The sequence below is a fragment of the Notolabrus celidotus genome, chromosome 23, assembly GCF_009762535.1.
Source record: "Notolabrus celidotus isolate fNotCel1 chromosome 23, fNotCel1.pri, whole genome shotgun sequence".
NCBI lineage: Eukaryota > Metazoa > Chordata > Actinopteri > Labriformes > Labridae > Notolabrus > Notolabrus celidotus.
The window spans coordinates 16,049,061-16,075,168 of record NC_048294.1 but is presented as its reverse complement, the minus strand read 5'-3'; the positions used below and the strand labels follow the sequence as shown (position 1 = coordinate 16,075,168).

The window sequence follows — 26,108 nt, the reverse complement described above, 5'->3', positions numbered from 1 at the left end:
AACAATGATTGTATTTTGACAATTTTAAAATGTTATCCTTATGTTAATCATTAGTATTGCCAGCTGAAATAGTCCTGACAATGAGGACTGCATCTGATGTTAAACAAGCATGACATTATCAAGATCTGCCAAATTGATGGCAAGTGTTGTCCTCAAGCAGTATTTAAATCAATCAGTCACTGCCAAGTGTAATTTATGTGTTTTCACTTCAAAGAGCACTGGACCAAAGGATAAACAGGAGGCCAGAGGAAACGCTTTCATGGCCTTCATGTAGTCGGAGCAGCAGAATCAAAGACAGGCAGAGATGTTTATCAACAGGGTGAAATTATGCTAACAGTGCCGCATTAACATATTAGCATCTTAATCAAGATGCATGACTGGTAGCCAGCCCAGCATACTTTACTTGTCAGGCCTTAGATAGCTTAGGTTAGTCTGTGGAGTCTGTACTGAAAGATTTACCATCAATAAAGTTTTCTGAATGTTGCAGGTGATATCCAATTTTTACTGATGTATTACTTCATCCAAGCAGCAAGGGAGTGAGGTCACATGTTGGTCGGCGGTGGTACCAAGTCACATTATCCATCTGCGGATCCTTCTAATTGCCAAAACCACACTTGGATTAAAGCAATTTCTACGGCAATTATGGTTTTATCATCTGATTACATGGCTTTCAGCTCTTTGGATTTTAATAAGGGCTGTTAAGTAAGTCTGGCATCAGATGGAATGGAATCATATCAGACTGGGAAATGATGAGAGAGATAGATGATCGTCACAGGCAAACATGCTTGTTTTTTTCAAGGATTCAAGGAGGATTCAAGGTTTTTTATTGTCATTCCAATACAAGATGTTGCATGATAGCTAGCATATAGTTAAATCAATCATTTTGATCATCACATTTAATATTAAGAATAACCGTAGCCCTTTTCATACTGGGTGCATATTAGTTATATATATTATATATAATATTTTTATTATTATTTTATGTACAGCACTTTGTGTTACAATGTCATTGTATGAAAAGCGCTTTATAAATAAAGTCTGATTCATTGTTAGATAGACCAAACTGTCATCGAACCTAGCAAGCGGTAAAGAGGCAAAGTTAGGGCCTTTATCCTCCTGGATAATAGCTACAATATGCCTACCAGTCAGTCAAGTCAGTCATTCAACTAATTATGCCCAGTTATACAAAACTATCCCCCCAAATCTTCCAAACAAGTGAGATGACAAAAATTCCTTAGGGACAGAATTAAAAAGATGTCCTCATTCCAACTTTTGACATTCAGATTTACCGTTCATTGTGAATATTTAAAGCTCCTGTTAGGAACTTTCAGTTTGTGTTGGTTTTGGAGCCCCCTCTGGACAAAGTGGTACATCTTAAATCTTTGTTGATTTTGTCCTGTACGTGTGTAGTTCGTGTTTTCTGACAAAAAGTCTCATGTATTTGTATAAAGAGGAACTTATGCCAAGAGTAAAGTAAAAACATATCTAAGTAGCTTATTTTTATAAAATGTTGTAACTAAGTTAAGTTGTATGATGTACAGATAAGAGGGAAATTTACTGATTCAAGTATATGAGGGTTTTCTTACAATACGTGTTTGCAGGAATGAAGGGGTTAACTTCTTAACATTTCAGAGTTTTTCTCCCACCTGTCTCCACGTCATTACAGTATACACTTTAATGTCTATTTTAGGTAATGACTGCTTTAGCTCCTCTAAACGCTTTTTTCTTGAACTGTTCCTCCCACAGATAAGAACCTCCCAAACAGCTCCAGCGTGGAAGTGGAAGTGACACCACCCATGAATGGAACAGCGGGGCAAGAGGGGGAAACGGTAGGAAACCACATGACACACACATACGTGCTCATGATAGAGCTACGATAAAGTTTCACCAACAAACCGGGTTAGGTGATGAAAAGGAGATTAGATAAAGAGACAGACGTCAAATTAAGGGAGACATTTCTGAATATTTCATCATCTGTGTCAGTGTTCCACCTTGAGTGTGATTGATGCAAAGGTTGCATTGGCTATGGCATCGGTCACTTCTGCTGATAATTTCCCAGCATGCACTCAGGCTAGTTCCTCCATCTTCAGCCAGACCTGTCAAAGACCTGCCTCCTCCCACCGAGTTCTGTAATCACACTCCTCACTCACCTGCTGCTGCCCACTGCTGGGTGCTGGAAACGAACACACTGGCACACGTGCCTCAACAGACATACACACACACACGGGGCCTTGACACACAGCCAGGCACAGAGCCTCAGAACGGCACCTGCAGCAGTTGTGTTGGCATGAGCGATGACAGCGGGATGCAGCCACCTGCCGGGCCAGCAGAAGGTCCTGAGGCAAGAGGTCAGCGAGTCAAAGTCCTAAACTTCTAAGGGAACGGGACCAGGAGATGAGTGTGTCGGACAGTCCTGCTGGATACTCACTAGTTATATCTCTATGACCAAGAATAACCCAAAGTAAGACTGAAAACTGCTGTCCCTTTTTCTCAGAGCCAGGAGTTCCCTCTGTAACTTGATCTTTGAGCTGAAATAGTTAGTTTCAGACAAGAAGAAATTCTTATTTACAAGCTAAAAACCTTGAAGTATGTTCTCTCTCAACGTTTGGCATCCTGTGTGGACAGAGCGTTTGGTCATATCTCATTATCGATCCTGTCTTGTACATACATTTTTATAGTGAAATATCTCATCTTGCTTCCCACTAATGCTCGATTCCCAGTGAACCTTAGCAGGTAAAATGTAAACAGGAGCCCTTTTGGCCAGTATGCTGTTCTGAACCTGCTCCTGATCTGGCCAATTGGCAGTGATTACAGGTATTTAGAATAACTGCACAGAGGAAGTTAATCTTCCTGTTGTTGCCCTGTTTTGTTTTTTTCAGGTCATACAGATACACCAGAACTCAGATTTGTACAACCATTTATAAACTATTTACAGTATGTTTAATTTTAATTAAACAACTGATTACATTGTAACTTTCTGACAGAAATATCACCAAAAAGTTGGAACTGCTGAAGAAACCTGTCCTTTGTAAATTGTTGCAGAAAATGTGTAACAGGGGTCCAGGTGTAAAACCTCGAAAGAGGATAAGGGTAGCTAAAGGTTTGGCCAAAATTCAAGTCAGAATTATGACTCTTATCTCAGGATTATGACTTTCATCTCAGAATTATGACTTTGAACTCAGGATTATGACTGTAATCTAAGAATTATGACTTTAATCTCAGGATTATTAATTTAATCCCAGAATTATTACTTTAATCTTGGGATTATGACTTTATTCTCAGAATTATGTTTTCGTTTTTTTTTTTTACAGAATTCTGACTAAAATCTCAAAAGCCCCAAAAGTTTGAATTATGCGATTAGGTCAAAATAAAAAAAATAGTCTGATTTTTTTTATTTTCTTTTTTTTTTTTTTTCGTTGGTCCAGTTCCCGTATGTATTTTTCAGTGTCCCTAATCCCGTTCTGTACAAACCAATACCTGCACAGTCTGCTCTTTTTTAGTCATATTTCCTAATAACACAACATTGGCCAAATCCCAAAGACAAAAGTATTCTTGTACTCTCAAAGTGCATGCCTTGCTCATTATGACACTTCGTGTATATATGAATTAACCCAGGAAAGATAGGCTCTGTCACTGAAAATGTAAAATGCTATGCAAGATAACTGAAAGAGTGAACATCTTTTAAAATCCTTTGAAGAATAAATGTTCACCCAAAGTAGAATCAAATATTTACCAGATAAAAGTAATATGTCATTTTGGGATTTTTGCACCTCTCAGCTAACAAACCATACTGGTATCATCAACTATGCAGACAGAGGTGTCAAACAAACACCTTAATCTGGCATGAACTCTATAACTCTAAATCAGAGCCCTGTCTATAAAAAAGTCACTGCAATAGCCTGAATTATAGGAACTGAATAATTCTTTAAAATGTGATCTTTCTACATCTTAGAAAAATAGTCGCTGCAGTACTTTGACATTCAACATGCCTCCCAGGTATGATACTTTATCTATAAATACAGACTGGTGTGGGAGCATACTGAAGGTTCTCAGAATAGACTGCACAATAAAAGATGAGCCCTGTTTCCCAACATGACCATGTGTGTATTGATCTATTTTACTGCATCAACTTGTTTTCAGATTGATCTCTCACTCTTTGGTTTAATAATAGTCTGTCTGTACTGAAGCTGAAAATACTCCAAAAAGACAGAGGCAGTGCAACCTACTTTAGACGGTTTTAGACTTCCTTTAGAACTTAACTTTTCGAGGTGAAGGCGGAAAACCTGACAAAAAGGAACACAGAAACCTTTTCCAGGTGGTGATTCACAGAATCTGGAAGAGGTGGACGCTTATTGGCATGCCAGAGTCTCATTTTGCAGCTATTTTTAGTGATCTATCCCACAGTGCACCTGTCTGTGTCAGCCAGGAAGTCGCTGGAAACAGCTCACACCTTCATATGACGCCAGAGGCCTCGTCATACTAATATTTTCTTCCCTCCTGGAAACCTTGGCAAGGAAGACTGGAGAATAAAGTGATTGTTAAGGTCAAATTAAAATCTGCTGACACTTCTAGCACTATCTCTTGGCTCTATTTGCTGTTGTTAAAACCTTTGAGAACTCTGCTGACAGAAGTGATAGGATTTTATATGTCCCAAAACTGGAATTTTAAGACTTTATTTTCCATAAAGCAGTATCATATAAGGTATCTCTGTACTCTGCTTTCATCTGGCTCTTATTTTAAATTCCATTTTCTGGTAAAGCTGAATAAAAAGCATGTTCATGGTATGACGCACACAATATTGTTTCCCTATTGAAACATATCGAGGATTTTCTTCTCGCAGCACTCATCTTGATTATTTCAAAGAAAGGAAAGCTGTAATCACTTCTTTTGGAAACATCCTGGGAAACTGAAGGACAACAACATAGAGCAATTTATGGCTCAACCCAACTGCTCTATTTCTACTAAAGCCATTTGAGGATAGTGTCATGTATATCATCAGTTTTTATGGATTTATGGAGATAAGACATCAGATTTGACTGTTTGTTGTCCTTTTTAAAAATGAAATGAATATTTTTTTGGTTGAACCTGTCAGGAAATGTAAATATGATGGCAGGGGTTTCAAATGTAACAAGATTTACATTCCAAAAAATGTGACATTTCTGATAAGACACTTGTAATTGTGACACTAAAATAAATGAGAATAGTTTTTAACGTATGACTATAGGATCTAACTAAAAAGAGATCTCTACCCTGTTTGTCTCAGCTTTTGTCCGTCAGATTAAACCACACCATAGACGAGCTGCGATCACTGCAACTCAGTATGTATCGCTGATTGCAAACTGTGACAGCATAAGAGATAGCTGGATTACAACCAGCAGCTGATGAAGGTATCTTAATCAGATGATCTTAACATTATTTAGATTTTAAAATAAATGTATTTATTAAATGCTTTTCACAGACTAAGATGATTTAGTTTAACATCATAACATTTACAGGAAAAAAAGCATACAAAAACAAGGTGGCCACAAACACTCTGAAGGTTTTTGATGCATTACTGTTAATAAGGAGTGGAAGCAGACTTGTGGTCTCAATAGCCAAAACAATGCTTACGCATGTGCCCAAAAACAATAGTTTCATGGGTTAGGGTTTGAGTTGTAGTGGCCAGGAGGGGGCGACTCTACTGTCTGCACTACTGACTTTATAAAAACATGGACTCAGTCTCAGTCATAGACATATAAAGAGTAGACGCCGCATCGACCGCTACTACCTATTGACATTGACGAGCCGCGGGGCCGCAATCTTGGTCCGGTCACCCGCTCCACTCAGTGTAATCTGTTTGGCAGGCGCAATTAAGTGTCAGCGCATTTAATCCATCACAACTCGTTGAATACTAAACTGATTTTCATACGGGGGGGGGGGGGGGGGGGGGTTCCTGCAAACGTCATACATGTAGGCATGATACAGGACATATGGTTTGGCATATTTTGATATTCATTGTGGGCTTAACAGTAATAGAATATTCTGATATGTGATATATGTGTTGAATGATAGGTATTTTGCCTCACAGTGCTCTGGCATCTTGAAGTCTCTGCTGCTTCAGTTTACGTTTACAGGTAGGATCATGGGTAGGATGACTAGACCAAGATGGTGGCCGTATTTCTTGCGCCCCAGCAGCCAATGCGGCGTCTACTCTTTATATGTCTATGGTCTCAGTGACATCACCCATTGGTTTCTGAAGAGACTAAAAGTGGTCCAAAGATGATGGTTGCCATATTGGAAAATCCAACTCCAATCTTTGGGCTACTGTAAACACCAGCAAGGAGGAGGGGTTGAGGCTGCCTGACAGGGAGCTGCAACGGCATCAGCCATGAATTGTTATGCCTAATTATGCAAAACTTTGAGCCTCAATGTAATCTAAAGGGAGGAGTTATAAGAATACTCTCCCTCTGTAGAGCTGTCATGATTTGTATTTTTCATTTTGATTTTTGATTTTTTTTACTTTAAAGTGAACGTTTGGAGCCAACCTCAAGTGGACACTCAAAGAATTGCAGTTGTATTGGCTTCCACATCAGATGTTGCCACTTGGTCTGTATAAATAAATCTGGTTGTGTGAAGCCGAGTCCGAAAATAACCCTTTCTCTTAGTTGATTTATAGTTCCAGTAAAGATTTACTTGTGAATTTGTGGTCCCGATCACTAGTTTCCTGTATTTTCAAATGAGTGATGATGTTGTATGTTAGTCATTTAGAGTAAAACAGGGTACCTACTGGTTCTGTAAAAATCAAGATGGCAACTGTTAAAATTGCAAACCTTGAAAAAATTGTTAACAGACCAATGATCCGCTATGTCTATGTTTTATACACAGTGTATGGATAACACCTGTGCTGTTGGATCGCCACACGCTTAAAGCTGCTCTCTGTCCATTCCATGATACTAAAAGTCAAATCAACAAAGTGATTCAGCTGCCTCAGGATGCAGGCTTGTGCAGCTGTGCGTACAGTATGTGTTTTGTGCGGTCACAAGAATCAAAAGCATTGCCACACACCAGGTGTCAACACACACACTCCCCTCTGGGAAGTATAAAAAAAAAGGTAAATGTCACGCCTGCCCTCGCAGCTCTGTGTTGTCTGGTAAAAGTCAGTGCCTTTAAGCTCTGAGTTGCCAGCGATGCCAACTGAGACACCGTATAGGGCAGGAAGGGCCCCCAAGGGTCTGGCATTTGGAAACCAACTCAGGCAGAGTTGGGAAGCCCCGGCACTGAGGGGGACTTTAGCAGAGAAAGCAGGTAAAGGGAATCATAAATAGAGCGATGACAGACTCATAGTGTGCAGTGTCAGCCAGGAACAACATATCTGTAAAAGAGCTGCAGGGCAAACTGTGATGTCAGGTCATCAGACGAAACTTTATTCAACTATTTTGGTCATGCTCACACTTCAATCAGGACACAATAACACAGGAGTTAAAACTTTACAATGAAAATAAGAAGTAGATTTGATTAAAAGATTAACCTCCAAAAGACTCCAGTTTTTGCTTTCAGCTCTTTTAACAGACAACAATGCAGCCATCTGGCTGTAAAGAGGAGGAGAAATCAGAATGCCGAGCATAAGTGATGCAAGCACTGTCTTTTGTTTGGCAGCTCTGATTACCAAGGTTACCAGGCAGTCCTCACCAGCAGCGGCTGTCACAGCAGGATAAGCTCCATATGATTCATGATTTGTACAGTCGCCATGTTTGAAGATTTCTGCTTCTTGCTATGAGTATGATTGGCTGATGGGATTGAAGCTATGAAGGCTCAATGTTTTTCACAAGAAAATGTATTTTTATTAATAATAAGAAAAAAAACCCAGCTTTTCTGCTGTGTGATTTGTGTTTCTGTCACAGTTTTGTGGCCTGTTGTTTTTCTAACACATTGGCTAATCTTGTTCTCAAAGGTGCAAGATACAAATTTATGGTCATCAGTGTGCTCTGCTCACATCTGCCTGTGTCAACCTGTCTGTGCAGGTCCCCATGGCTCCAAAGCATCCTGTTTAATTGGAAACAAAGGGACCCAAGACATCTTTCCATTCTCAGAAGGCTTTGTTGTTGTCCCTTTAAAGATTTAAAGTACCATAATGTTTGAGAGTCTGGAAAAAATGAACAGGTAACGCAGGTTAATGCCACAAATGAAAATATAATCCTTACTGTTGCCTTCACACACTGGCCTCTGTGACGCTGATCTGCAGAGAGGCGATGCTCTTTGACACACTTTGCATTCCAGTGGCAAGTCCAATCAGACCCCAGGGGGTCTGGTGGGGTGGGGAGGGGTTGGAGGGGGTAACAGCCTCTGTGCAGCAGTGTCAGCAGTCAGCAGTGATGAGCCCCTGATGACTGAAGAGGCTGAGCCCCTTAGGCCTTGCTGCAATCTCCCAAATCACAGTCATCAGACTCCTCTGTCTTAAGGTCACGTCACGGCAGAGCAAAGACACATGCACATCCAGGTCCTGCCATCGTTTTCTGCAGACCTCGGAGCTGTCTTTTTTTTTTCCTCCTGAAGTGCTGCTGCTGCTGCAAGCGTGCCTCCTGCCTCAATGGGCAGTTGCTATGGAGAGGTGTGTCCCAATGAGACGAGTTATCAAGGTGGAGGAGACACTTGGATTGTAATGAATTTTTCCCCTGAAGAAACAAGCAAAAAGCATGACTCAGCATAAATCTACCTGATATCAGCTCCCACCTGGTACAATAAACATCAAGAGATTACACTGCATCATTGCAGGTAGAAACCTGGTGATAAAAAATGAAGGTAATGCTGAAACCTTAAGTGTCCAATTTAGGGGACTCCAAGTACCAAGGAATCCCCATATAGTCCTATATTAAAATGCTAATTTTTAAAGCAGATATAAGCACGTTTGCAGCCTGATACAGAAAAAAAGCTCTTATTGCTGCTCAGAGTAAAAGGATTGAAGAGAGAGGAGGGAAATATGAGAAATGATGAGTAAAGATAACTAACTCTAAATGTCTGACACGCCCCCGTATCAAATATTAGTCTTTTGATTGGATGCTGCAGCAGATCTGACTTCAATAAAACTTCATATCACTAGATTTCAATAATTGATAAAAGACGGACCTTAAAATAGATCATAAACACATGAGTTTCTGAACAGTCAGTATGTGATGAACTGGAATTTTAAAAAGTCTGACATGAATATTAAGAATAAAATATTGAGCATAAATTTAATAAAATCAATATAACAGCTTGTCACTCTTGAGTCTTATCTGATCTGTTTACTGATTTACTATCCAACTAAAATAATTAGTGCTACAGTCTAATATCAGTAGTGTAACAGATAAATGGTCTGGTTTTGAGTAGTTCACACAAACACCTCATGGGTTGTTCTTCATGTGCAGGTGTTTTATTAAATAGGTAACACAAACATATTTCCTCGTTCCTTCTCTACCGTCTTCATTTCCTTGCGTCTCTTTGGGCATCTCTGCTGGGAGCAACTAAGACACAAGGAAAAGATGCAAGTAAGGGAAAAAAATATGAGACCCCTATAATGCCTGATGTAGATACCTAAACATGAGACCCCTTGTGTGGGGCTGAAAATAAGATATTACCCAATATGATGTGTTTTGTCACCTATATCTCCTTCTACTGGCTCTGTTCTCTGGTGTTTCCTCAGGCAGAGGATGAAGAGGAGGAGGACCAGCCTCTGAGCCTGTCCTGGCCCGAGTCCGCCCGCAAGCGTTTCACCTACCTCTTAATCATGCCGATCGTCCTCCCTTTGTGGCTAACATTACCTGACGTCAGGAAACAGGTGTGTGAGACAAAGTTTACCCGCCCAAAATGTCAAAAATTAGACTTTGATCAGCTTGATCTGGCTAAATGTAGACTCTTTATTTTGCCTCTTAATCTACTATTTCCTCCCTCCTTTTTTCTTCTATTTCCAGTCTGCAAAGAAGTTCTTCCCCATCACCTTCCTAGGTTCCATCACCTGGATTGCAGTCTTCTCCTACCTAATGGTGTGGTGGGCTCACCAGGTACACAATCATACAAGCATAACCCTTGCCAAAAAAAAGAAGACACAATGAAGTTGTCTTTTCTGTTTCCTATCCTTAACTTTTAAAATGAAACTATATTATATAATCCTACTCTTAAATAATTACACTACAATAATAACTCTCATAATCATGATGGAAGATTTTTAGACCTCCATTGCCTCCCAAGCATTACAAGGAAATTAAAAATAGTCAGAACAAAAGATTAGGTTTTTTTATTTACCCCTAAGCTGAGTTTCCTTTTTTTCTTATTACTTTTTTTTTTTTTTTTTTGCAGGTTGGAGAGACCATCGGGATTACAGAGGAGATTATGGGCCTGACTATATTAGCAGCTGGAACCTCCATCCCTGACCTCATCACCAGTGTTATCGTGGCACGCAAAGGTCTGGGGGATATGGCAGTATCCAGCTCTGTCGGCTCCAACATCTTTGACATCACTGTCGGGTATGACAAGATTTGATTGACATAGACTAATCTATATACTTTGGTGATACAATATTTCACACTATGACCATAAGAAATTCGGGTCACTCTTTTCATCCTGCAACTGTTGAGTTTTATGCATGAGATTTTACAAAAGTCACATATGATTGGAAAACTTGAGCTTTGTGTAAGTCTCAGTGTGCCCAGGTTGAGACCTCATTATACAATTAAACTTCTAAGTGATCAGGATTTTGAGTTTTAGGCCACAAAGGTGCAAGACAGATGGAAACATAACTTGTGTATGCAGTATTGCTTCAGTTGCAGACATTAGAAATGAACTGGAGAAAATCTAACTATTTGAATCAATATAAACCAGTTATTACTGTAATAAACGCTTAAAGGTGTGTTATTACTAACTACACAGCAGCACAGAATATCTTTAAGTGTGAATGAAGAGAGCCAGGATTATAGCCATGACTGTCTAAAGTTGTAATGCTACAATTTTGATGTCTTGCAGCTGGTATGGAAACATTTAAAAAATATATCTAGCTCTCATAGCACCAGTAACCACGCCTAACAAGGGTGTCACAGTGCACTGACACTGTTCTTCTAGAGATTGTTTTATACCTGAAACACAATGAGTTAAGATTGTTCCTGCTATAATATCCAGTTCAGCATTAGATTTCACATGCTGATTGCAGAGCGGCTCTGTTACAATACACTAACCGCACAATCAGCTTGTATTGTGCTTGAATTACAAAGCAGAGCTGCATTTAAAGTCTTTCATTTCCTTTGTGATGTAACGATAGGCTAAAAATATTGTGATTATGTGCATAGGAATGTGGCTGTTGTAACACACTGCTATGCACCTCACATTACAGCATACCTGTGCTGCAGGGTGAGGAAGGATACTGAAGAACAGCCAAACTTCAGCCACTACTGAGTTGTTCTTCAATTTGGTTTTGTTTAAGTAATAGTTGCGCATTACACCACTCTCTGATGAGTGTGGTTATCTTCATGTCAATAATAACCCCCTCAGGTCTCCACTTTTTTGTAAATTTATATTTTGGGGCTTTTTCTGCTTTATTTATAGAAGATAGGACAGTGGATAGGGTAGGAAACCGGGAGAGAGTGGGGAATTACTGGAATTGAACCTGGGCCGCCGGCTGTCTGAGCGCACAACATAACCATTTGGATGATCTCCTCTTTTTACCCTGGGCTTTTCACCATTTGTCGCCTGGGCTCATAGAGGGTATTAAAAGGTAGATGACATGACAGCCCCCCAAAAGTGAAGCCCCCTACCGAGTGGCTAGGGTACTCATGAATCTCACACAAAATGAATATCAGCAAAAAGTTCAACATTTTCCATTGTTTTTTTAGAAAGTGAAAATTAACATATTCTTATCACGTTAACTAAAATGTTCAAGCATTTTTCTATATTGATTTTGGTAATTATGGCCATAGCAAAAATATTAAATACATATCTCAAAATATTAGATTACTTTATATGAAATTACTTTACTTATTTTTAGTTACAACAAAAAAAGTACTTTTTCACGATTCTAGATTTTTATGGGATACAATAAAGAGTTAGAGTTAAAGTTAAATGTGTGTTTTGGTTAGCGGATGGAGTTGGATGTCGATCCACAGCTCCCCTTGCTGATCCCTAATACACAGACTCTGGCTCAGAATGTGAAATTTGCCAGTGTCCATGACTGGGGTAATGTCTGCTGTCAAACATAACAGTTTCCCCCCTCAGAACACTTTCTTTGACTTCTTGTTTGATATCTTTGTGGGTGAGTTTAAAGGTTCAAGTATGTGCTGTGTGTTTGTGTATCCACAGACTGCCGTTTCCCTGGCTCCTCTGGTCCTTCTTCAGTGGCATGAAGCCAGTGCAGGTCAGCTCCAATGGCCTCTTTTGTGCCATCGTGCTCCTCTTCCTCATGCTCCTCTTCGTCATCATCTCCATCGCCGCCTGCAAGTGGCGCATGAGCAAGCTGCTCGGCTTCATCATGTTCATGCTGTACTTCGTCTTCCTGGTGGTCAGTGTCATGCTGGAGGACAAAGTCATCACTTGTCCCGTGTCTGTGTGAGGACCTCCGAGGACCCGCTTCCTCTTCCTCGTCACTACCACAAACAACCACCAACACAACCATCCTTCTTGTCTGCCATCGCTCTCACCTGACCCACGTGATCCTTTACCCCAGGAGTAAGAGAAGACCACGCATGGCCGGAGGAGAGAATTACATAAAGAATACGGAATCTACCTTTATTTTCAGTTAGCAGGTGGTGGCGGGGAGGGATGAAACCAACAAGAGCGCAAGACTTTGGCTTGGCTAGTTTAGCTTAGGCCCAACCTGAGTGGATTTCTATTTATTAATATTATTGTTATTTGATTGGCAGGTGAGGGGGGTTGTGGGTGTACCAGCCATATATAGAAGCATTATGCATGCCAATAGTGTCACTAGATGAGCTGGAATCAAGACTACACCTGATGGGTTGAGGAGGATTACCTCCTGTGAACTTTGGGGGAAAAACAAGAGATGCACTGTCTGAAACTCTTCATAAGAAATGCAGTGGCTGAGCTGAGATTTGAGCATATGTGAACACAGACTGAGACTGTCGCCAGTAGAGTGATCAAGAATAGTTGGTGAGGAAATAGCAGACTGTGTGGATGAAGATTTGCTCCATATGTGTTTCCTTTCTAATGGTATCGAGCAAAGAGACTCCTTTGGCTTTGCACCTAAGCGGCAATGGACAAAAACACTCATTTTGCTGGGCAGACAAACTTCTTTGTTATTTCATTTTTGCAAATTCATCATGTGCTCGGTCTGAATGACGAGTTCAAGCTCCCTTTCCACCCTGCCGGATGTTTTTCACCGCTGAATGTCTCTTCAGAGGATTCTTCTCTTTTTAATTTTTGGATTCCTTTTCATGATATACGTAGAAGTAGCAGTAGAAGTACTGTAGCAGGATTAGTTCACATAGTCATCTCTACAATCTGCTTCTGTTTTCTTTCACCTCTTAACGCATCCTGATTGTGCAGAACTTTTCATGCTTCACACGCACCGAATGACAAAGCCAAGAAAAAAAACCTAACTGAAGTTTAGCCTCTAAAAATATATGCTAGCCTTGAGTATCCTTCACTGGTTTGAAAAAACAGCATGAGTACTTTAGGCTCATTGAAGTTCCTTATTGAAGTCAATGTCAGAATAATACATTTGAGAAAAAACATAAAACAGTGTTTAAGCGTCATGGTTGATTTAGATTAGTCAATGTGTAGTGCTTTGTTCACTGTAGAACTGGGCTCAACTCACCGGCTAGTCAAGCTCCTGGTTAGTAGTTTTAAGGAGTCAACTGCATGTAAAAATAGACACTTGGAGGTGAATAATACCAACCATTATTTAAGAAGTTGTAAACCAAAATGTACACGTTCTCCAACATGTTTCATAACTTCTTAACGCAAACCACTGCAAAGTCTCTATGTAGAAAATGTCAACATGTATGGTCAATGATATCTATCAAACTTGTGCAATTTCTTTTCTAATCAAAGGTGCTTTTGTGTGCATGTGTGCGGTCTGCATTTGAAGTCATCACACAATAACCATCCCTTATATTTATCTATGAATAGAGGAAAATACTACCAGTATTTTGCAACTAACTGCAAAAAAATATACACCAATCTGTGTTTTATACTGGAAATATAAAACCTGAACACAATCTCTCTTTAAGCTACATAGAATGTGGAAATCACAGATTTAACAGCAATATACCGTGTGTGTGTGTGTGTGTGTGTGTGTGTGTGTGTGTGTGTGTGTGTGTGTGTATGTGTGTATGTGTGTGTGCGTGTCGTCTTTGCGTCGTCCCCTTGTCCTGACGTGGTCCGAAACCCCCACAAGAAAAGGTGGGGGGGGGGCCATTTCTCCGCAGCCCCTTCTTGTTAGAGCTGGCCAGAAACACCCGCTTTACCTCAACACAGCCTCTGTACAGCAGCTTAGTAGAACTGTAAAATAATAGTATATAGATTCTCTGAATGTGTGAGGAAAAATGCATGTGAGGAATCTGGGCTGGTTACCCACGGACTGTACAGCTGAGCTTAGACCAACTATGTATGTTCACTCTTATGCATCCATTCAGAAGGAAACACCAAGAACACATTGGTTTTACTTTGTAAATATGAAACACCTGTTTTATTTTTATTTTTTTTGCAAGAACTAATGTTTCACACGTGTATTTTATTCACTTAAAATATTTCCTTTTTTGTAAGGATGGATGGAAAGCTCAGTAATATTATGGTGGTCCTAATGTATCATAGTATTATTGAGCAAAAACACACAAGAGCGCTCATTTAGACTACCTTACATCTTTATGGCATACATTACACTGTATTTTACGACTACTTAACATCTCGTTAGCACATTACTGTATACATGCCTGTGAGGTTGTGGTACAAAAAAGAGGACTTTAAAGACCAAATCTCTTAACAACAGCTGGAGTTATCCATGCTACAATGTTTTCTGACAAATGGCAGAGGCTTCACAGAAAAAAAAGAAATCGTGTCAACCAACTTCATGTTACTCATAGGTGTTGTGCTTCTGTACAGTATATTTCCACATGCCAGATTCAAAGAGTTAACTCAAGGCCTCTATGATGACTCATGTACTTTGTCAAACTCTCTTGTGCACATTCCCCATTAAAATCACTCTCACTTTCATAGCGCCCACACACTCTCCTTGGTGATCACACCTCACCTCAAGTTTCTACTCGCCCTTCCCTTTCAAGGAATGAGGACATTTGTAAAATGCACATTTTTTTGCTCTTTTCCAGAGTTGAAGATGAAAAGATAAAAGCCAATTTAATGACAGTGTTGTAAATATGAAGCGAGAGCGAGCACCCAGTTAGCTCAGAATATAAGGAAACTAGCTAGCCTAGCTATTTCCTCATACGCCCCGCCCTCCAAAAAGTACCCCTAAAGCTTACTATCGAATCCAGGAACAGTAGTTTGTTATCCAGTATATGAACCAAAGTGTTAAAAAAGAGGCCTGGTTTTTACAGGGGTTATTTGCAGACAAGAAAGCCAAGTTAGCAAACTAGCTAGCTGTTTACGTTTTCGATCATTGATACTGGCTTGTTGTTTGTGGCAGCTTCATGTTAACCACACGGACATAGGAGTGGTTTAAACCTTCTCATCTAACTCTGCAGGGCAGAAAATAAGCATTACAGGTCAAGAGGTTGTTCAGTAAAGTTTGGCTGACTTTTAACAACTACTGGCATGTGTTCATACCCAACCTTTACACTTCCATACTATTTCTGTCAATAAAATAGTTTTCTTTCTTCTTCAAAGTCCCCTTTAAAAGGTAAGAAAAAACAAAAAGACGAATTCAAAGGCAAACTAGTTGAGCATGTGAGCTTGGCACTGATTGAGATTTACCGCAGTAAGCAACTGTGAAAGTTGACCACTAACGAACATTCTTGCACTGTAAATGTTTTTTTTTCTTGGTGTTAATGTAAGATTTATTTAAGGTGTACATATATACAGATAGAAATTAACCATATAATCTATATGTGTAAAAGAAATATGTCTCTTTATGTAAAAACACAAAGTATATAATAAAACAAATAAAGATGATAATTCAAATATGCAACAATGCCTGTGTTTATTTTTTCTAGTGTGTTCAACTTGCATTCTTTCTAATGGCCAGCAGGGGGATTTCCACAGGATGCAACAAAAAGGCAAACTCATAGACTGTAAAAAATATGGACGTAGTATCCGTGACGTCACCCATCTGTTCCTGAGAGCTGTTTTGAAGCAAATCGACGGCAGCAGCCATATTGGTAATGCGGAACTCAACTAGGCAGAGTGTGACGTAGTGTGAGTCTCTTAGCCAATGGCTGTGTGTTCCCGACCGGGATTCACGTCACTCATGTCCTTATTTGGGCAAAACTCATAATCTTAATATCTTCTTAACCGTCACGTTAGAAAAAAATTCACCCCCCGTACAGTGTATGCCATTAGAGAGATTAGCGTTGTAGGGCCAAGCCGTTTTTTGAACCAGGCTGTAAACATGTTTATTAATGCTGCAAAGATCGTCTTTTTCCCATTCATATCTATGTGGTTTCCGGTGTTTCTGCAGCCAGCCTCAAGCGGATTTTCGATGTATTGCAGTTTATATCACTTCCGCATTGGCTTCATCGTTTGAGACCGGAGTTTGCCGCTTGGGCAAACTGTGAAAGAGTCTATCAGAAAAGGATTCCTCTCCTCAGTTATTTTATGAAAGGTTTCCTGGTGAGTGGTCTTTACCACTAGTTTCAGAAATGTTCAATAAAGTATAATAATAATTGTGTTTAGGGCCTGGTTGACTTGTGGTTGACTGGTTACCTCTGCATCACACTAAGACATACTGTAAGGAGTCAGCTGTTCATGTATTGGGTAAATGCATTATATTTAACATTGCTAGGCAGCATTGTAAATAGGCCGTCACCTTGCGAAACAAGCTAGGCCGAGCATTATGAATGTTTAATAGAAATTAAAGTGGAGTCAAAGTTTCCCACAATGCATCAGGACAATTATTACAAAACAGATAGTTGACTAACACGAAAAATATGTGTGACAATCAATCCTCTGATCGGTGTATGGAAGTTTTTACGCTCAAACAGAAAACATATTAGTAAATTGGGGGTCTAGACAGTGAGTGAAAAATACACACACAACCTGTTTACTAACCCCTCCCCTTAATCCTCACTAGCTCCACCCTTTCTTCCAAATATGGTCAATTCCTTCTAAAAAAAAAAAAATCTCAAATCAAAATGGCAACCATCAAACTGCCAAATTTGGGGCTTGAAATAGGGAGTGCTGTTTTCATGTTCTGCAGTAATGCTTGTTCTAATTCACATATTATTTTTTCACACAACACATAAACAACACATCATGCATAAAGTCAGTTTGAGCATCTTTTCAATGAATAAAAACAGTTTGATCTGTGCTAAATCAGGCAGAAAATGTAGTGCGCTCACCTTGCCTGCAGAGTTCTTGGGTTTTTTTTTTTTCGCTTTTTCTAAAACTACAAGCTTCTCTTAATTATCTGCAGCAGGAATCAGTTACTCCTGATTGCTTTTACTGAAAAATTTGACTGAAATTTCAACAGAAACATATAAAATATGATTTTCAGCATCAGTTTTAAACTGAGGTCCCCTCTAATGAGAATTGAAATGGCAACTAGGACTCTAAATACAAGAACAAGATTCTTAACACAAGATCAGTAACTGGCCTTTCTTCACCTCTGATGTAACCATCCTGAACACTTCAAGGCTAGTTAAGGAATGGGGCGCCCTCTGGTGTTTAAAATGAGACACCTCCATATGATTGAGAACAATGATGATGGAATCATTACTGAGACAGCTGATACTCCTCCACCTGCCTAAAATTGTGACTCAATGAAATAACTTCTGTCATTCCACAGAATTGTGACTATAGCTTTCCAATCACTGTAATACTCATATTTATGCTGAACTGATTGTCGACATAACATGAGTCAATGCTTTGTCTCTTTGTCTCACATGTTGGTTCCTGCTGGTATCTGCTTTGATATCATGCTTTGTGTGTTCTTACAAAAAGATGGTTCTGATGGAAGGAATGGGGTTAAAATGTCCAAACACAATAAAAATTATTTTTTTGAAAATACTCAAGGAATGTAAACAATACATAAATGAAGTGAAGCATGAAGGTAGCGTGCCAATGCATTTCTTGTGTTGTTTGTGGTTATAATTCCTTTGCAGGGACAGAATTCCCCAGTATTTTCCTGCCAACTGGACGTAGATAATTGCCCATAGCATTTTTACTATCTAATCTTTTTGATCTTTCCCAAGAAGTGTGTTTCATTCTTCCAGGCATTTTACATCATTTTCTTGATACTCCAAATGACTGCATCCCGAGCCTTTCTCTGGAAACAGACCCTGAACATGTCTGTCCTCTGTTACAGCTTCAGTGAGTCAAGACGAGTCATCACTGGGGACCAAACCCTGAAAATGTACACTTAAAAAAAAATTCCAGTTGATGGTGTAAAAGACAAAGCATCACCATTTGTCTGAAGGAAATGTTGCTTATTCGGTGACTGTGTTTTAATGGATGCTGTTTGAGAGTTTAAAATGCATTTTGTTAAAAATTCTGGATCTTCTACACGTTTGGATGACATGATGGTAAGTCTAAGAACCCATTTAAAGACTTTTTTGTGGGACATTAAATATAGCGTTGCTAAATATGTGTTGAATGTGCCATGCAGGTCAGGGTTACTCTAATAATAATACAAATAATACATTTTATTTATATAGTGTTTTTCAAAAAACTCAAAGACACTTCACAAATTAAAAGACAGAATAAAAGAAACAAAATAGAAACACAGGGACTATAAAAACATTAACAGTTAAAGGCAATTCTGAGGAGGTGAGTTTTGAGCTGGGATTTGAAAGTTTGTAGGTCAGTGTAGTTGTGTATGTGTCTTTATGTCTTGATGACAGGAGAATATTTAGTATAGTAATAAAATGTAAAATGAAGTTTTAAAAATTAAACAAAACAAGCATGTTTTGTGAGCAAACTAGGATGAGAGATGATCAGTAAATTAACATCCCCGTATGATTCAATGGAAACCGGAGATTAAAAATATCGAGCTTAATTTGGACTCTTTGAAAAAGTTCTATTATGTGAGTGACAAAGATTTTGTGAGTCTCATGTAACCATGTGTGGTCATGATTCATGTCTTTCTGTCGACATTTGCTTTCACTGCAATTCATACAGAATGAGACATGAAGACTAACAGTCGAGGGATGACTAAGATTTAAAAATAAAAGCAGAATTTTTAGAAAGTAAAAAGACGAAGTTAAGTCAAACATGATCATGATGAGATCTGTACTATTTGTTTCATAGTCTGCATTAATTGTGAGGTGTGTGCTCGAAATATAAGCTGCTGACTGCGTAAATGTTAGGTATCATTTGTAAAGTAATCACTTGGATGTGAATTCTGTTTCTACAAACAACCCTGGGGTTTGCACAGAGTGTGACCCTATGTCTATTTATTAGGTGCCATGTCAAATCTAATCAACTTTATGTCTAATCTACATCCATATTTTTTAAGTGTATCCTGTTAAGATTTGTCCGTTCAAAAGTAACTTCACTAGGTCACCTTATTGGAGTCCAAAATTGGCATAGAGTTGAATAACTATTCTTTTATTTATCAACATATCAGTGTGACTTTTTGTAATTATAGTTTCTTTTTAATTCTGATTCCTCTACTTTTTGTGTCTATCATTCAACAGTCAATGGTTAATCCTTATGACAGTAGTACCATAGCCTTGCCGTTGGTACAGCTTTAGTCATTCAGGAGTATAAATAAAAGTGACAATAGAATGGCAGGGCATCACACTAAGAACCCATTTGACACCCAGACAAGACAAAGAAGACCTATAGACAGGACCTCATGAGAAAACACAACACTAAAATAGGCTGAATAAAACTAAAAAATTACTAAAGCATGGAGCCAGTATAAAGTTTTAATAAATATCCTAAGTGGTCTAATGCAGAAGCCTACTGCTGTGTAACTCATTTTGAGTAATCTGAACTCAGTCTGTTTAGCAGACATAATCCTAATTGGTTAAAAATATCTAAGTGGACATTGATATTAAGCGCCCAAATACATTTACTTTACTTGAGACTGTTGGAGAAACCCTTTTATTTATCTAAAAATGTTAAGTGTAAATCTAAAAATACTCATTACTAATACTCACTTAGTCTATATTGTTTTTTCTTCCTCTACAAAACAGCTACCCAACCCCATTAAAAAGTACGTGATTAAATACAAATTAACCCTCCCGTTATGTTTATTTCTCTGGAACAGCAATAATGTTCCTGGGTCCATTTAACCCGGGGCATATTCAATTTTCCAAAAGACTCAGAACCCAAGAAATCCCAATACACATTTTTTTTTAAATCTAATTCTTAACTCCATTACTAACAATTTAAATAAAGATTTAGTCCATTGGTGTTCTTTAATTCTCACAGATCATGGTTCAATGAGGATAACTCACTCGTTTTTCATTCAAATTAATGTTAAAACTTTTTTTAATGTACATTGGAAAGCCCTAAATATAAATACAATAGTTTTACATTATATAGATTTTAGTTTATTTCAATTTACATTTAGTTTTTTTTATTTTTATTAAGTGATGTTGATAAATTAACACGACACCTCTTCTGTCACATGCTGCACAGATTTTTATGCTGCATTTCGCTGGTTTGAAAGGCATATATTGCCTATAATAGACTTCTAAAAGGGTCAATTTGACCTACAACATAACGGGAGGGTTAAGAAGTTAAATAAGACTTTTATACTCTTTTCATTTGGTTGCATACTATGCCTGAGATGTCATTATATTAAAGAGTACTATACACATTTTTCATGCATACACAAGCATGTTTATTTATTTATTTGGATCCCCAAACTACTCTTCCTTGGGTCTAAATAAATAAAATCATAAAATTGCAATCCATACAGATTACATACTTAAAAATCCAACGCAAATTTTAAAAACAATAATGATATACCATATTTTCTATGTTACACAACTAATGTATACTGCAAATACAGGAGATGCTTTTTCGTATGCATTAAGTACACTGATGACATTACTGCTGGATTATGTAGGTCTCACTTTAGCTCTGGCATGTTTAGAAATAAGTATGCGATACAGTCCCTGTTAGGAACTAAAATCACTTGTAATAGCCAAGTATATTTATGTTGGCTGATTCATCAAGTCTGCTTAAAAAAAAAGATTCCCTTGAATTTGTGAGTCAGATGTAGTGTTGGCTGAGTCGGTGGGGATTTTCCCTCTCCCATCAAACATTTTATGACGGCCAACTCACTTTCTAAGTCATTTACCAGCAGTTAATAAACTCCACATGGTTCTGAGGGTGAGGTTAGCAGCACCGAGGGCCGCTCATTCAGCAAGTCAGCGCACTATCAGCCAGACTTTGCTCAGTGACTTCATCTGCTCACTGTTACAGGGTGTACTTATTTGACTCAGCAAAAAAAAAAAAAACGGTCTCAGAGGAAGCTCCAGGCCAAATCCTGCACACTCACTTGATCCTGTTACAAGCGTGGCAGCAGGAAAGCTTGTCTCAGGCAGAGATTTTGGCTGCAGAGTGAAAGAATAGTTTTAAAATATCCCAGACACAAGCGAGTCATCAACAAAACTGCCATGTTTTGCTGTTTTGTGGTGAGCTATTTTCATGACTCCCTAAAAAAGGGGGCTTCAGTGGACTTGAAACCATAAGATGACTCACAAGAGGGTCTGTGTTGATCGGATTTTTTACTGCTACACATGTGGCTCGCTGTGATTCAGCTTGAGAACTGTCTGCAAGAGGGTTTTGGTCTGCAACAGAGAGAAAAAGGTTGCACAATCGTAGTTCACACGAATTTACTCTGTATTGCAGACTTTCAACTGGGCTTGTAGTAAAACCCTAAAGTATAAAAAGATAAAGCTATCTGTATTTCAATTAAACAAGTAATTTAAGAGTTAAAGCTATCACAGGATGGAGGTAACCACTTTAAGTTAAATGCCTAATCAGTCTGTCAGGCATTATATTTAGCTATATTTTTGTTCCATTTCTCCACTATTAATAATTAATTTCAGGATATCAGCCTAGTAATGCTAGCCAGGCTACTACTGAGGTTATGTAACCTTTGAACTAAGCAAAGATCTTGTTCTTCATCATACAACAGAAGAAGGAAAAAGTCCCACCTGTGCTATATTTAACAAACTTGGAGGTTTTGTTGAAACGGCTCTACTTGTATAGCTAATGTTGGTAATTATTAGCTTGTGTTAGAAAACTTTGGATATATTCTGTGTTTCTAACATTCCTGAGGCATTACTGCTAATGTAGGCTACTGTTAGCAAACTTGGACTAGTATTTCTGTGTGGCTATCATGCCAGACTCAATCGGCTAACTTTCTTATTCCTCTGCTGATGTCCAGTAAGCTAATGCTAGCTTGCTTACTTTTCCTAAGTAATGTAAGTCAATGCAAACTTGGCTATACGTAGGCCTAGCTTTGAGTTTATCACTCCTGCTGACTTTGTGAACATTTTAACTTTGTCTCCTAGTGTAAGCTGATGAGAGCTAACTTCTGGCAAATATTTCTCTGCCACAAACTTGTGCTGTGCGATACCACATTTTTATGATTTAATACGATACCGAATACTTTTTTGGCAATTTATTTGATAACCGATACCGATGCCGATACTTTCAGTGATTTGAAAAAAATTAATAAAATGCAACGCTTGAAAGACAACTCCCATGACAAATACTGTTCATTTAACAACTTTGATATGCAAATCCTTTGGTGGCCTTTTTTTAAACAATGAAATAAATTTAGAAAAACATAAATAAATAAATAATTAACTTCCTTTATTTAAATCTCTGAGTGGAAAGCTTAAAACAGCCTCTTTGGTACAAAACTTTGGAATAAGTTACCCTAAAAGAATCATAAGTGACACATGCGCTTTTATTTCGCATTTATCAATTACTAGCGATATTATTGAAGAATCAATATATGATCGATACGCCCACCACTACCACAAACCTTCCTGAGTCAGTTTGCTGACTCAATTTAATATCATAAATCTTTGCTTATGCCACTGTGTTGAAGCTTTTATCATAATAACATATTTTTTTCACCTAAGGACACAGTGGCAAATGTTTACCACAGATTACGTAATCACCTCAAATTAACCAATTTCCCTTCAGGTAGTAGCTTCATGTAGAATACATATAAGTTTAAATGTGGCATGTCTTTTTGAATTGAGTCAGGAAAATAATCAAAACAAATAAAGAAAAAGAGAGCTATTGTCTGGTGTGTGAGTGTAAGCCAGAACATTTAAGGTTAATAAAACATCTATGTTTAAAGCCACAAAGTAAATTAAAAAATCCTATTTTGGCCAGTTGTTCTTAGTGTGATTTTTGTTTTGAAACCCAAAGAACTCAAAGATGACCCTGGATATCATTATCTATCATTTAAAGCATATTTCGGTCTTGGGCCCTTTTTCCTACAGGATGTGTGCACTTGGGTGTATTTTCCTCTTTGGATTTTGTGTATACTTCTCTTCAGAGCCCCTGAAGTCCAATACAGTGACTGTTTTTATTTTATGTGCACAAGTTGATTAACTTTTTTCTTTATGATTGTGTGAATACTGCTAATAATACATTTGTATGAGCATTACACTGGGACTTGTATGTTGTGTGAAGCATAAGTGTCATCTCCTGCCAAAGGTTTAGGGGTGCACCCCATGTTGTGTTGATTTGCAATTAACCAAACACTCTGCACAACGGTTTACCAAACAAAAAAACAAGATAGGAATGATTTATTTTGCTGGACTTCCTTTTCTGGTCCATAAGTAATAAGCTGTACAAGCTAGCTTCTGGAAATGCTGTGGAATTCAATATTTCTTTCACTGCACACCTTTTAAAATAAAGAGTTATGGAGTCAAGAGTTATGGAAGAAATACATAAGTAGTTCACAAGTTAACAAGGTTGACATACTTGGTTTATGTAAAATCACATGCAGACACACCTTGGCATTTGCCCTGCAGCAGAGTCAAGGGCACCTGAATACAGAGGAGTCGTCATCATTGTGTTTTTATAATTTTTATAGTGTGTATTATGTTTGGTGATTCTGTCACTTTATTGTCTTATTAAAAGTTGTTTCTTCCTCCCTCAGTAAAGTTCCCTTTTGGGGTCTTTAACACCAGGTATTGGTTTTCCCAGTTACATAAGTGAACTGAAGTTTTTACGTCACTCCTTGCTTCCCTCTTGTGAAATCTTCTTAAAAGGTGAGTCTGCACATTAAATAGGTTTGACTAAATGCCAAATTCAAATTCTTTATAGTGATTACAATGTTGCAATTTCTATTTACAGCGTGGTTACCATGATAAACAAACGTTACTGTACGTAATGGAAACGTTAACCCTGTCAGATCATGTAATTGTCTTTTTGCTCTCTAACGTATTTGCTCTGTGGGAGTAGACAGGTGTGGTCAGTGTCAACACCTTAGGAAGTGAGTCATCACTGGCAAAGGTGCGAAAGTTAACGTCAAGACTGTATAATTGTTTGAAAAAAGAAAATTGTGCCTCTACTGAGATTCGTGCAATAGATATCTACTTACCATTTTTTGATATGTTGACGAAACAATGACTTTAAACGTGACTGTGAATTACTCTGTCCCCAAAAAACTGAAAGTAAGGGAATAAAACTGTTATCAGGGGTAACTAAGCCAGTGTATTTGTCTTATTCCTAGTAAAAAATAATATATATATCTAAATAAACTTAAAGATAAATAAGACTTGATTTGCTTGTTATAAGAAAAACCTCATTAGTGGGGTTGTTTTCTTGTTACAACCCTTTTATTATGCCCTGTAGCACTTTGAGATTTGCTCCAAATTTAAAGTGCTTGATAAATAAAATTAATTATTATTATTATTACAAGCAACTTCCTCTTATTTTGTGCTTTTATTATGTTGAAACACAACTTCTATCTGGACTTTCCAGTTAAATGTGCCTGATATTAAGTCAAATTCGTTACTTTGACCTGAAATAAGACAAAACACTTGCTTGATTTTGAGACTTTGCAGTGAATAAAGTATCAAAAGTAAAGAAAGTTACATCAGTTAGAAGAAAACTCCCGATGGTGTATATCATATAACCCTAAGATTTTATTATTTTCTGAAATATTGACCTTTATTTTTGGTAAAATAATGAATTTTAGTTTTAACCCCTCTGAATCCCAATTAGTGTTCTTGTGAATATGTAAGTTAACTTATTTATCTATTTCTAGGCTTAAGTAATTTTGGCAGAACTGTGGCTGAGACATTTAAATCTAATTTGATTTAATTTGAGTTTATTTGAGTAGGACAATGCACAATCAACATTTCAACTGTATGCCTCAATGGAAATATGCCGGAGTTAGCACAATAGCTAAATTTCATCCGTAGTCCTAAGGCAGGTACTCACATAAAACATAAAACAACAACAAAACTACAGGATGTCTCAAAACAGTTAACAGGACACTTCACGAACTGACTTACAAACAGATTTGACATACAAAACCTTTGTGACATTATATCATGACAAGGGGCCCAAACAGCACAGTGGTTTTCCATATGGGTCACCATTATTAATGTTAATTGTACTGTTACCTTGTCAGATTTTGGGCAAGCTGTGTGTAAAACCTTGATCTGAAAAGTGACAAGTTTAACTGCAGGTGAAGGTGCTAATGTAGAGTGAAAGGTGAAATATTTTCTGAGAATTGCTACAAAGGAGCAATATGTGAAAAAAAATGAAATACACAAGTACAGTAGAAGTACCTTAAAACTTTGTGAAAGCATTAAGTGAATGTTGGAAGTGCAGATGGGAGCGCAGTCTTCATCTGCCTGAAGACTTGTGTGTACCTAATGTAATGTATTCCAGGTAAATAATGAGTTCCACTCTCTGGTAAAATCTACACACCGTGTTTGAATGGAAGAGAGCAGAAGTTCATAAAAAGTTCCCACACAAAGTGAGGCCTCCTGTCCTGGATTGCTTCCACTCTCTGGCCCAGACAGTTTTTGAAT

At 38.1% G+C, this 26,108-nt stretch overlaps 1 protein-coding gene across 5 annotated transcripts in view; it reads left to right on the top strand.

Annotated features, from left to right (window-relative positions):
• Window positions 1-15,171, top strand: part of LOC117807403 (sodium/potassium/calcium exchanger 2-like) — a 65,447-nt gene extending 50,276 nt beyond the window's left edge. For all 5 annotated transcript variants that reach the window (XM_034676688.1, XM_034676685.1, XM_034676686.1 and 2 more), the window contains 5 exons: window positions 1,747-1,829; window positions 9,659-9,793; window positions 9,927-10,016; window positions 10,312-10,478; window positions 12,301-15,171. In XM_034676688.1, the coding sequence (XP_034532579.1) occupies window positions 1,747-1,829; window positions 9,659-9,793; window positions 9,927-10,016; window positions 10,312-10,478; window positions 12,301-12,550 (725 nt within the window). In that variant the 3' untranslated portion in view covers window positions 12,551-15,171. The remainder of the gene's footprint in view (window positions 1-1,746; window positions 1,830-9,658; window positions 9,794-9,926; window positions 10,017-10,311; window positions 10,479-12,300) is intronic.
• Window positions 15,172-26,108: the final 10,937 nt, after the last annotated feature.